This window comes from Salvelinus fontinalis, unplaced genomic scaffold (genome assembly GCF_029448725.1).
Source record: "Salvelinus fontinalis isolate EN_2023a unplaced genomic scaffold, ASM2944872v1 scaffold_0012, whole genome shotgun sequence".
In the NCBI taxonomy this organism is placed as follows: Eukaryota; Metazoa; Chordata; class Actinopteri; order Salmoniformes; family Salmonidae; genus Salvelinus; species Salvelinus fontinalis.
Window position 1 is genome coordinate 350,773 of NW_026600221.1, and position 12,655 is coordinate 363,427.

Here is a 12,655-nt window from a genome sequence, read left to right on the forward strand (position 1 = left end):
TGTATGTATATATAGTCTTAGATTATATATACAGTCACAATGTAGCAGACAGAATTCTAATGTCTAGAGGGGGTAATAGTCACAATGTAGCAGACAGAATTCTAATGTCTAGAGGGGGTAATAGTCACAATGTAGCAGACAGAATTCTAATGTCTAGAGGGGGTAATATTCACAATGTAGCAGACAGAATTCTAATGTCTAGAGGGGGTAATAGTCACAATGTAGCAGACAGAATTCTAATGTCTAGAGGGGGTAATAGTCACAATGTAGCAGACAGAATTCTAATGTCTAGAGGGGGTAATATTCACAATGTAGCAGACAGAATTCTAATGTCTAGAGGGGGTAATATTCACAATGTAGCAGACAGAATTCTAATGTCTAGAGGGGGTAATAGTCACAATGTAGCAGACATAATTCTAATGTCTAGAGGGGGTAATAGTCACAATGTAGCAGACATAATTCTAATGTCTAGAGGGGGTAATAGTCACAATGTAGCAGACAGAATTCTAATGTCTAGAGGGGGTAATAGTCACAATGTAGCAGACAGAATTCTAATGTCTAGAGGGGGTAATATTCACAATGTAGCAGACAGAATTCTAATGTCTAGAGGGGGTAATAGTCACAATGTAGCAGACAGAATTCTAATGTCTAGAGGGGGTAATATTCACAATGTAGCAGACAGAATTCTAATGTCTAGAGGGGGTAATAGTCACAATGTAGCAGACAGAATTCTAATGTCTAGAGGGGGTAATAGTCACAATGTAGCAGACAGAATTCTAATGTCTAGAGGGGGTAATAGTCACAATGTAGCAGACATAATTCTAATGTCTAGAGGGGGTAATAGTCACAATGTAGCAGACATAATTCTAATGTCTAGAGGGGGTAATATTCACAATGTAGCAGACAGAATTCTAATGTCTAGGCCCCTATACAGTTCTACCTGTATGAGTATCGTAGCCTTTCTATGCTAGGTCTCTATACAGTTCTACCTGTATGAGGATCATAGCCTTTCTATGCTAGGCCCCTATACAGTTCTACCTGTATGAGGATCATAGCCTTTCTATGCTAGGTCTCTATACAGTTCTACCTGTATGAGGATCATAGCCTTTCTATGCTAGGTCTCTATACAGTTCTACCTGTATGAGGATCATAGCCTTTCTATGCTAGGTCTCTATACAGTTCTACCTGTATGAGTATCATAGCCTTTCTATGCTAGGTCTCTATACAGTTCTACCTGTATGAGGATCATAGCCTTTCTATGCTAGGCCCCTATACAGTTCTACCTGTATGAGGATCATAGCCTTTCTATGCTAGGTCTCTATACAGTTCTACCTGTATGAGGATCATAGCCTTTCTATGCTAGGTCTCTATACAGTTCTACCTGTATGAGTATCATAGCCTTTCTATGCTAGGTCTCTATACAGTTCTACCTGTATGAGGATCATAGCCTTTCTATGCTAGGCCCCTATACAGTTAATGTGTTCTGGACATACTCTTTTTTAGGTTGTTTAATAGTTGTCTCGTCTCACTGGAGAATGGCACTGGAACATGCTGACAATTCATTTAGGATTTTCTTTTGCAGAAACGTGTCTGTGTTTCTCTAGAGACATGTTTATAGTTGACATTTCATTCATTCATTCTTTTCCAGGTCGTTCAGGAGTCAGAGTGGTGTGTATAGAAGAGGGAAGACCCAGACCAGAGCTCTAACATACTACGGAAGTCACAGCCCTACAGGAACATACAGGACCATCTTCTGAGAGGAGGCTCAGGAGAAGAGGGAAAGACCAGAGCTCTAACATACTACAGAAGTCACAGCCCTACAGTAACATACAGGACCATCTTCTGAGAGGAGGCTCAGGAGAAGAGGGAAAGACCAGAGCTCTGACATACTACAGAAGTCACAGACCTACAGTAACATACAGGACCATCTTCTGAGAGGAGGCCCAGGAGAAGAGGGAAAGACCAGAGCTCTAACATACTACAGAAGTCACAGACCTACAAGAACATACAGGACCATCTTCTGAGAGGAGGCCCAGGAGAAGAGCAACATTCACAAAAACACAGGAAACACCCGAAGAAAGTTTCACCCTCAGAAAACACAGATGTACACCGACAGACGCAACACACACACTTCCACACACACACTTCCACAGACAGATAACTCAAGGAACTCCCAAGCTCACTCATTCATCTAGTCAGATCATTTCCTCTTGAAGGACAACAATCAATCAACCAACTGACAAATCAATCAACATATCATCCAATCAGTATGTCTCGTTGGGGCCGTAAAGACGTGAAGAAGACTCCTGAGGTGATCAGGACAGTGACAGAGGGGTTAAAGTCTCTGTACCATCAGAAGCTCCTCCCCCTGGAGCAGCACTACGGTTTCCATGACTTCCACTCCCCCTCTCTGGAGGATGCAGACTTTGACAACAAACCCATGGTTCTGGTGGTGGGGCAGTACTCCACTGGAAAGACTAGCTTCATCAAGTAAGAGTTTAAACAGACGGCTTGGTGCGTTCAACATGTGAACACTTCTTACAAAAACAAATAGTGATGAAGTCAATCTCTTCTTTGAGCCAGGAGAGATTGACATGCATATTAGCACTCTGTATACAATCAAGGGGCAGCTGTGCCCTGTTCTCGCCAGTTGCTTATTCTATGTTGCTCTGTCTGCGTGCTACGTGTTGCTTGTTCTATGTTTCTCTGTGCTACGTGTTGCTTGTTCTATGTTGATCTGTCTGCGTGCTACGTGTTGCTTGTTCTATGTTGATCTGTCTGCGTGCTACGTGTTGCTTGTTCTATGTTTATCTGTCTGCGTGCTACGTGTTGCTTGTTCTATGTTGATCTGTCTGCGTGCTATGTGTTGCTGGTTCTATGTTTCTCTGTGCTATGTGTTGCTGGTTCTATGTTTCTCTGTGCTATGTGTTGCTTGTTCTATGTTTCTCTTTGCTACGTGTTGCTTGTTCTATGTTGATATGTCTGTATGCTACGTGTTGCTTATTCTATGTTGCTCTGTCTGTGTGCTATGTGTTGCTTGTTCTATGTTGATCTGTCTGTGTGCTATGTGTTGCTTATTCTATGTTTCTCTGTCTGTGTGTTATGTGTTGCTTGTTCTATGTTGATCTGTGCTACGTGTTGCTTGTTCTATGTTGATCTGTCTGCATGCTACGTGTTGCTTGTTCTATGTTGATCTGTCTGCGTGCTATGTGTTGCTTGTTCTATGTTGATCTGTCTGCGTGCTACGTGTTGCTTGTTCTATGTTGATCTGTCTGCGTGCTATGTGTTGCTTGTTCTATGTTGATCTGTCTGCGTGCTACGCGTTGCTTGTTCTATGTTGATCTGTCTGCGTGCTATGTGTTGCTTGTTCTATGTTTCTCTGTCTGTGTGCTACGCGTTGCTTGTTCTATGTTGATCTGTCTGCGTGCTATGTGTTGCTTGTTCTATGTTTCTCTGTCTGTGTGCTATGTGTTGCTTGTTCTATGTTGCTCTGTCTGCGTGCTACGCGTTGCTTGTTCTATGTTGATCTGTCTGCGTGCTATGTGTTGCTTGTTCTATGTTTCTCTGTCTGTGTGCTATGTGTTGCTTGTTCTATGTTGCTCTGCATGTGCTCACTGCTCATTGTTTGTCTGTATGGTTATTGTAAATGTTTTTTTTAAATTAGCCGGCTGGCTAAAACCGGCACTTTTACTGAAACGTTCATTAATGTGCACTATCCCTGTAAAAATAAACTCAAACTCAATTTCTCATAAACCCACAGGGATTTAACAGATTAATGTCATTTTATTAATGGGTGCTTCTTATAACTGGAATAAGTTGTTTCATTAATGTGTCAAGTGCAACGTCTGGTTGCTCCTCATTACACACCACAGACCAGCAAATATTATTTATCATCAATATAGGAATCACTACAACACTTATTGTATGACCTGTTATACACGTTTGTTTTTCCTAGATATGGCTACTATATTGTGATCCCTACACTTGCAGGATTTCTCAAGCAGTTTGTAATGTTTTGATAAGCACCTGCTCCAATGTGTGCGTCTGGCTAACGTGGTGCCGTTTGTTTTGTCTGTGTGAGTCTCAGATTAAAAACCCTGATTTAAGGCTACACGCCGAAACACATTGGTTTTAACAACAGACTTTAATGTGAATATGTTCCTCTCTCCGTGCGTCAGGTATGTGTTGGAGCAGGATATCCCAGGAAGCAGGATAGGACCAGAGCCCACCACTGACTGTTTCACAGCCATCATGCACGGTGAGGTGGAGGGGGTGATCCCAGGCAACGCTCTCATCGTCGACCCCAACAAACCCTTCCGCAATCTCAACCCCTTCGGAAGCACCTTCCTCAACAGGTGAGTACAGGATGAAATCCATCATCAATGTTTTGGAATTTTCTAGAATGGTCCTTCTGAAGGAAGGGGGATATGAGGATGAAAAACGAGAGAAACTGAGCCAATGAGAACCACCCCTTGCCCTCACCACCTCCTCCAATGAAAGGAGAGCCAGGAAGGGAGAGAACAGAAAATCTGTTTATTGCTCTATGGGATTTCAAGTGTCCGTCCCAAATTTCAGAGTGGGGAGGGACTTGAGAAAGGGAGCGATATCTATCTGGCGTTACGGGGCTGAATCATCCTGAGGTACTTTCCTCTGCTCTAGTGTGTTTATCCTGTAGTCTGGGATGCCCTCTTTCAGAGGGATACCTTCTATTGAGGCTGTGGCAGCTATGATTGTTGTTATACTGAATCCATGTCAACTATAGGAGTCGAACACTAGAAGAACTGAATCCGAATCAACTATAGGAATCGAACACTAGAATTACTGAATCCATGTCAACTATAGGAATCGAACACTAGAATTACTGAATCCGAATCAACTGTAGGAATCGAACACTAGAATTACTGAATCCATGTCAACTATAGGAGTCGAACACTAGAAGAACTGAATCCGAATCAACTATAGGAATCGAACACTAGAATTACTGAATCCATGTCAACTATAGGAGTCGAACACTAGAAGAACTAAATCCGAATCAACTATAGGAATCGAACACTAGAATTACTGAATCCATGTCAACTATAGGAATCGAACACTAGAATTACTGAATCCGAATCAACTATAGGAATTGAACACTAGAATTACTGAATCCATGTCAACTATAGGAGTCGAACACTAGAAGAACTGAATCCGAATCAACTATAGGAATCGAACACTAGAATTACTGAATCCATGTCAACTATAGGAGTCGAACACTAGAAGAACTGAATCCGAATCAACTGTAGGAGTCGAACACTAGAATTACTGAAGCTATATCAATCAATCAAATGTATTTATATAGCCCTTCTTACATCAGCTGATATCTCAAAGTGCTGTACAGAAACCCAGCCTAAAACCCCAAACAGCAAGCAATGCAGGTGTAGAAGCACGGTGGCTAGGAAAAACTCCCTAGAAAGGCCAAAACCTAGAAGAAACCTAGAGAGGATCCAGGCTCTGAGGGGTGGTCAGTCCTCTTCTGGCTGTGCCGGGTGGAGATTATAACAGAACATGGCCAAGATGTTCATAGATGACCAGCAGGGTCAAATAACATTAAACACAGTGGTTGTCGAGGGTGCAGCAAGTCAGCACCTAAAGACTAAATGTCAGTTGGCTTTTCATAGATGATCATTCAGAGTTAGAGACAGCAGGTGTGGTAGAGAGAAAGAGTCGAAAACAGCAGGTCCGGGACAAGGTAGCACGTCCAGGTGGACAGGGCAGGGTTCCATAGTCGCAGGCAGAACAGTTGAAACTGGAGCAGCAGCATGGCCAGGTGGACTGGGGACAGCAGGGAGTCATCAGGCCAGGTAGTCCTAAGGCATGGTCCTAGGGCTTAGGTCCTCTGAGAGAAGAAAAAGAGAGAGAATTAGAGGGAGCATACTTAAACTCACACAGGACACCGGATAAGACAGGAGAAATATTCCACATATGACAGACTGACCCTAGCCCCCCGACACATAAACTATTGCATCATAATTACTGGAGGCTGAGAGAGGAGGGGTCGGAGACACTGTGGTCCCATCCAACTATACCCCCGGACAGGGCCAACCAGGCAGGATATAACCCCACCCACTTTGCCAAACCACAGCCCCCACACCACTAGAGGGATATCTTCAACCACCAACTTATAATCCTGAGACAAGGCCGAGTATAGCCCACAAAGATCTCTGCCGTGGCACAACCCAAGGGGGGGCGCCAACCCAGACAGGAAGATCACGTCAGTGACTCAACCCACTCAAGTGACGCACCCCTCCTAGGGACGGCATGGAAGAGCACCAGTAAGCCAGTGACTCAGCCCGTATAATAGGGTTAGAGGCAGAGAATCCCAGTGGAGAGAAGGGAACCGGCCAGGCAGAGACAGCAAGGGTGGTTCATCGCTCCAGTGCCTTTCCGTTCACCTTCACACTCCTGGGCCAGACTACACTCAATCATAGGACCTACTGAATAGATGAGTCTTCAATAAAGACTGAAAGGTCAAGATCGAGTCTGAATCTCTCACATGGGTAGGCAGACCATTCCATAAAAATGGAGCTCTATAGGAGAAAGCCCTGCCTCCAGCTGTTTGCTTAGATATTCTAGGGACAATGAAGCCTGCATCTTGTGACCGTAGCGTGCGTGTAGGTTTGTACGGCAGGACCAAATCGGAAAGATGGATATGAGCAAGCCCATGTAATGATTTGTGGTTAGCAGTAAAACCTTGAAATCAGCCCTAGCCTTGTAGAGAGGCTAGCACTAGAGTAATATGATCACATTTTTTGGTTCTAGTCAAGATTCTAGCAGCCGTGTTTAGCACTTCCTGAAGTTTATTTAGTGCTTTATCCGGGTAGCCGGCAAGTAGAGCATTGCAGTAGTCTAACCTAGAAGTAACAAAAGCATGGATACATTTTTCAGCATAATTGTTGATCAGAAAGTTTCAGATTTTTGCGATGTTATGTAGATGGAAAAAAGCTGTCCATGAAACAGTCTTGATATGTTCATCAAAAGAGAGATCAGGGTCCAGAGTAACGCCGAGGTCCTTCACAGTTTTATTTGAGACGACTGTACAACCATCAACCATTGTCAGATTCAACAGAAGATCTCTTTGTTTCTTGGGACCTAGAACTAGCATCTCTGTTTTGTCTGAGTTTAAAAGTAGAACATTTGCCACCATCCACTTCCTGATGTCTGAAACACAGGCTTCCAGGGAGGGACATTTGGGGCTTCACCATGTTTCATCGAAATGTACAGCTGTGTATCGTCCGCACAGCAGTGAAAGTTAACATTATGTTTCCGAATGACATCACTAAGAGGTAAATTATATAGTGAAAACAATAGTGGTCCTAAACGGAACCTTGAGGAACACCGAAATGTACAATTGATTTGTCAGAGGACAAACCATCCACAGAGACAAACTGAAATTTTTCCGACAGATAAGATCTAAACCAGGCCAGAACTTGTTCGTGAAGACCAATTTGTGTTTCCAATCTCTCCAAAATAATGTGGTGATCGACGGTAACAAAAGCAGCACAAGAACAGATACAGAGCCTCGGTCTGACGCCATTAAAAGGTAATTTACCACCTTCACAAGTGCAGTCTCAGTGCTATGATTGGGGTCTAAAACGAGACTGAAGCGTTTTGTATACATTGTCTTCAGGAAGGCAGTGAGTTGCTACGCAACAGCTTTTTCAAATGTTTTTGAATGGGAGGTTTGATATAGGCCGATAGTTTTTTATATTTTCTCGGTCAAGGTTTGGCTTTTTCAAGAGAGACTTAATTACTGCCACTTTGAGTGAGTTTGGTACACATCCGGTGGATAGAGAGCCGTTTATTATGTTCAGCATAGGAGGGCCAAGCACAGGAAGCAGCTCTTTCAGTAGTTTAGTTGGAATAGGATCCAGAATGCAGCTTGAAGGTTTAGAGGCCATGATTATTTTCATCATTGTGTCAAGAGATATAGTATTAAAAAACTTGAGTGTCTCCCTTGATCCTAGGTCCTGGCAGAGTTGTACAGACTTAGGACAATTACGCTTTGAGCTTTGGAGGAATACGCAGATTTAAAGAGGAGTCCGTAATTTGCTTTCTAATGATCATGATCTTTTCCTCAAAGAGTTCATGAATTTATCACTGCTGAAGTGAAAGCCATCCTCTCTTGGGGAATGCTGCTTTTTAGTTAGCTTTGCGACGGTATCAAAAATACATTTAGGATTGTTCTCATTCTCCTCAATTAAGTTGGAAAAATAGGATTATACTGCGGATCAAATCAAATTTTATTGGTCACATACACATGGTTAGCAGATGTTAATGCGAGTGTAGCGAAATGCTTGTGCTTCTAGTTCCGACAATGCAGTAATAACCAACGAGTAATCTAACCTAACAATTCCACAACTACTACCTTATACACACAAGTGTAAAGGGATAAAGAATATGTACATAAAGATATATGAATGACTGATGGTACAGAACGGCATAGGCAAGATGCAGTAGATGGTATAGAGAACAGTATATACATATACATATGAGATGAGTAATGTAGGGTATGTAAACATTATATTAAGTGGCATTGTTTAAAGTGGCTAGTGATACATTTTTTACGTGTTTGGCAGCAGCCACTCAATGTTAGTGGGGGCTGTTTAATTAACAGTCTGATGGCCTTGAGATAGAAGCTGTTTTTCAGTCTCTCGGTCCCAGCTTTGATGCACCTGTACTGACCTCGCCTTCTGGATGATAGCGGGGTGAACAGGCAGTGGCTCGGGTGGTTGTTGTCCTTGATGATCTTTTTGGCCTTCCTGTGACATCCGGTGGTGTAGGTGTCCTGGAGGGCAGGTAGTTTGCCCCCGGTGATGCGTTGTGCAGACCTCACTACCCTTTGGAGAGCCCTGCGGTTGTGGGCGGTGCAGTTGCCGTACCAGGCGGTGATACAGCCCGACAGGATGCTCTCGATTGTGCATCTGTAAAAGTATGTGAGTGCTTTTGGTGAGAAGCCGAATTTCTTCAGCCTCCTGAGGTTGAAGAGGCGCTGCTGCGCCTTCTTCACCACGCTGTCTGTGTGGGTGGACCAATTCAGTTTGTCCGTGATGTGTACGCCGAGGAACTTAAAACTTTCCACCCTCTCCACTACTGACCCGTCGATGTGGATAGGGGGGTGCTCCCTCTGCTGTTTCCTGAAGTCCACGATCATCTCCTTTGTTTTGTTGACGTTGAGTGTGAGGTTATTTTCCTCCACAGGAAAATAACTCCGACGTGTTGTAATGATGTGCAAATAGTTCAAGTACAAAAGGGAAAATATTAAACATAAATATGGGTTGTATTTACAATGGTGTTTGTTCTTCACTGGTTGCCCTTTTCTTGTGGCAACAGGTCACACATCTTGCTGCTGTGATGGAACACTGTGGTATTTCACCCAGTAGATATGGGAGTTTATCAAAATTGGATTTAATTTTTTTTTTTTGTGGATCTGTGTAATCTGAGGGAAATGTGTGTCTCTAATCTGGTCATACATTTGTCAGGAGGTTAGGAAGTACAACTCAGTTTCCACCTCATTTTGTGGGCAGTGAGCACATAGCCTGTCTTCTCCTGAGAGCCAGGTCTGCCTACAACATTCTAGTTTGCTCTGTTTCTTTGTTAATTATTTCCATGTGTCAAGTAATTATCTTTTTGTTTTCTCATGATTTGGTTGGGTCTAATTGTGCTGTTGTCCTGGGGCTCTGTGGGGTCTGTTTGTGTCTGTGAACAGAGCCCTAGGACCAGCTCGCTTAGGGGACTCTTCTCCAGGTTCATCTCTCTGTAGGTGATGGCTTTGTTATGGAAGGTTTGGGAATCACTTCCTTTTAGGTGGTTGTAGAATTTAACGTCTCTTTTCTGGATTTTGATAATTAGCGGGTATCGGCATAATTCTGCTCTGCATCCATTATTTGGAGTTTTACTTTACTCTGAGGATATTTTCACAGGATTCTGCATGCAGTCTCAATTTGGTGTTTGTCCCATTTTGTGAATACTTGGTTGGTGAGCGGACCCCAGACCTCACAACCATGAAGGGCAATGGGTTCTATAACTGATTCAAGTATTTTTGCTAGATCCTAATTGGTATGTCCATTTTTTAAATTTCACCTTTATTTAACCAGGTAGGCTAGTTGAGAACAAGTTCTCATTTACAACTGCGACCTGGCCAAGATAAAGCATAGCAGTGTGAACAGACAACAACACAGAGTTACACATGGAGTAAACAATAAACAAGTCAATAACATGGTAGAAAAAAAGAAAGTCTATATACAGTGTGTGCAAAAGGCATGAGGTAGGCAATAAATAGGCCATAGGAGCGAATAATTACAATTTAGCAGATTAACACTGGAGTGATAGATGTGCAGATGATAATGTGCAAGTAGAGATACTGGTGTGCAAAAGAACAGAAAAGTAAATAAATAAAAACAGTATGGGGATGAGGTAGGTAGATTGGGTGGGCTATTTACAGATGGGCTATGTACAGCTGCAGCGATCGGTTAGCTGCTCAGATAGTTGATGTTTAAAGTTGTTGAGGGAAATAAAAGTCTCCAACTTCAGCGATTTTTGCAATTCGTTCCAGTCACTGGCAGCAGAGAACTGGAAGGAAAGGCGGCCAAATGAGGTGTTGGCTTTGGGGATGATCAGTGAGATATACGTTCCTTTTGATGGCGTGGAAGGCCTTTCTTGCCTGGTCTCTCAGATCATTCACAGCTTTGTGGAAGTTACCTGTGGCGCTCATGTTTAGGCCGAGGTATGTATCGTTTTTTTGTGTGCTCTAGGGAAATGGCGTCTAGATGGAATTTGTATTTGAACTCCTGGCAACTGGACCTTTTTATTTTTATTTTTTTATTTCACCTTTATTTAACCAGGTAGGCTAGTTGAGAACACGTTCTCATTTACAACTGCGACCTGGCCAAGATAAAGCAAAGCAGTTCGACACATACAACAACACATAGTTACACATGGAGTAAAACAAACATACAGTCAATAATACAGTGAAAAATAAGTCTATATACAATATGAGCAAGTGAGGTGAGATAAGGGAGGTGAAGGCAAACAAAATATATATACAAATAAATAAAAATATAAAAAGGCCATGGTGGCGAAGTAAATACAATATAGCAAGTAAAAAAAAACACTGGAATGGTTGGTTTGCAGTGGAAGAAGGTGCAAAGTAGAGATAGAAATAATGGGGTGCAAAGGAGCAAAATAAATAAATACAGTAGGTAAAGAGGTAGTTGTTTGGGCTAAATTATAGATGGGCTATGTACAGGTGCAGTAATCTATGAGCTGCTCTGACAGCTGGTGCTTAAAGCTAGTGAGGGAGATAAGTGTTTCCAGTTTCAGAGATTTTTGTAGTTCGTTCCAGTCATTGGCAGCAGAGAACTGGAAGGAGAGGCGGCCAAAGGAAAAATTGGTTTTGGGGATGACCAGAGAGATATACCTGCTGGAGCGCGTGCTACGGGTGGGCGTTGCTATGGTGACCAGCGAGCTGAGATAAGGGGGGACTTTACCTAGCAGGGTCTTGTAGATGACCTGGAGCCAGTGGGTTTGGCGACGAGTGTGAAGCGAGGGCCAGCCAACGAGAGCGTACAGGTCGCAGTGGTGGGTAGTATATGGGGCTTTGGTGACAAAACGGATGGCACTGTGATAGACTGCATCCAATTTATTGAGTAGGGTTTTGGAGGCTATTTTGTAAATGACATCACCGAAGTCGAGGATTGGTAGGATGGTCAGTTTTAAAAGGGTATGTTTGGCAGCATGAGTGAAGGATGCTTTGTTGCGGAATAGGAAGCCAATTCTAGATTTAACTTTGGATTGGAGATGCTTGATGTGAGTCTGGAAGGAGAGTTTACAGTCTAACCAGACACCTAGGTATTTGTAGTTGTCCACATATTCTAAGTCAGAGCCGTCCAGAGTAGTGATGTTGGACAGGCGGGCAGGTGCAGGCAGCGATCGGTTGAAGAGCATGCATTTAGTTTTACTTGTATTTAAGAGCAAATGGAGGCCACGGAAGGAGAGTTGTATGGCATTGAAGCTCGCCTGAAGGGTTGTTAACACAGTGTCAAAAGAAGGGCCAGAAGTATACAGAATAGTGTCGTCTGCGTAGAGGTGGATCAGAGACTCACCAGCAGCAAGAGCGACATCATTGATGTATACAGAGAAGAGAGTCGGTCCAAGAATTGAACCCTGTGGCACCCCCATAGAGACTGCCAGAGGCCCGGACAACAGAGGTTTGGAACACCAGTATTTTTGTCTTACTGAGATTTACTGTCAGGGCCCAGGTCTGGCAGAATCTATCTAGGTGCTGCTGTAGGCCCTCCTTGGTTGGGGACAGAAGAACCAGATCATCAGCAAACAGTAGACATTTGACCTCAGATTCTAGTAGGGTGAGGCCAGGTGCAGCAGGCTGTTCTAGTGTCCTTGCCAATTTGTTTGTATAGCAGACCCTCATGCCAAATTGAGTCAAAAGCTTTTTTTGAAATCAACAAATCATGAGAAGGCTTTGCTTTTGTTTTGGTTTGTTTGTCAATTAGGGTGTGCAGGGTGCAGTAAGGTAATTTGGTAAAACCAATTTGACATTTGCTCAGTACATTGTTTTCACTGAGGAAATGTATGAGTCTGCTGTTGATGATAAGGCAGA

General features: G+C 43.1%; 1 protein-coding gene across 1 annotated transcript in view; it reads left to right on the forward strand.

Annotated features, from left to right (window-relative positions):
- LOC129842101 (EH domain-containing protein 2-like) overlaps positions 1 to 12,655 on the forward strand; it is a 94,323-nt gene that overhangs the window by 5,471 nt on the left and 76,197 nt on the right. The window contains exons 2-3 of the mRNA XM_055910495.1: positions 1,649 to 2,490; positions 4,179 to 4,355. Coding sequence (XP_055766470.1) covers positions 2,270 to 2,490; positions 4,179 to 4,355 — 398 coding nt within the window. The 5' untranslated portion in view covers positions 1,649 to 2,269. The remainder of the gene's footprint in view (positions 1 to 1,648; positions 2,491 to 4,178; positions 4,356 to 12,655) is intronic.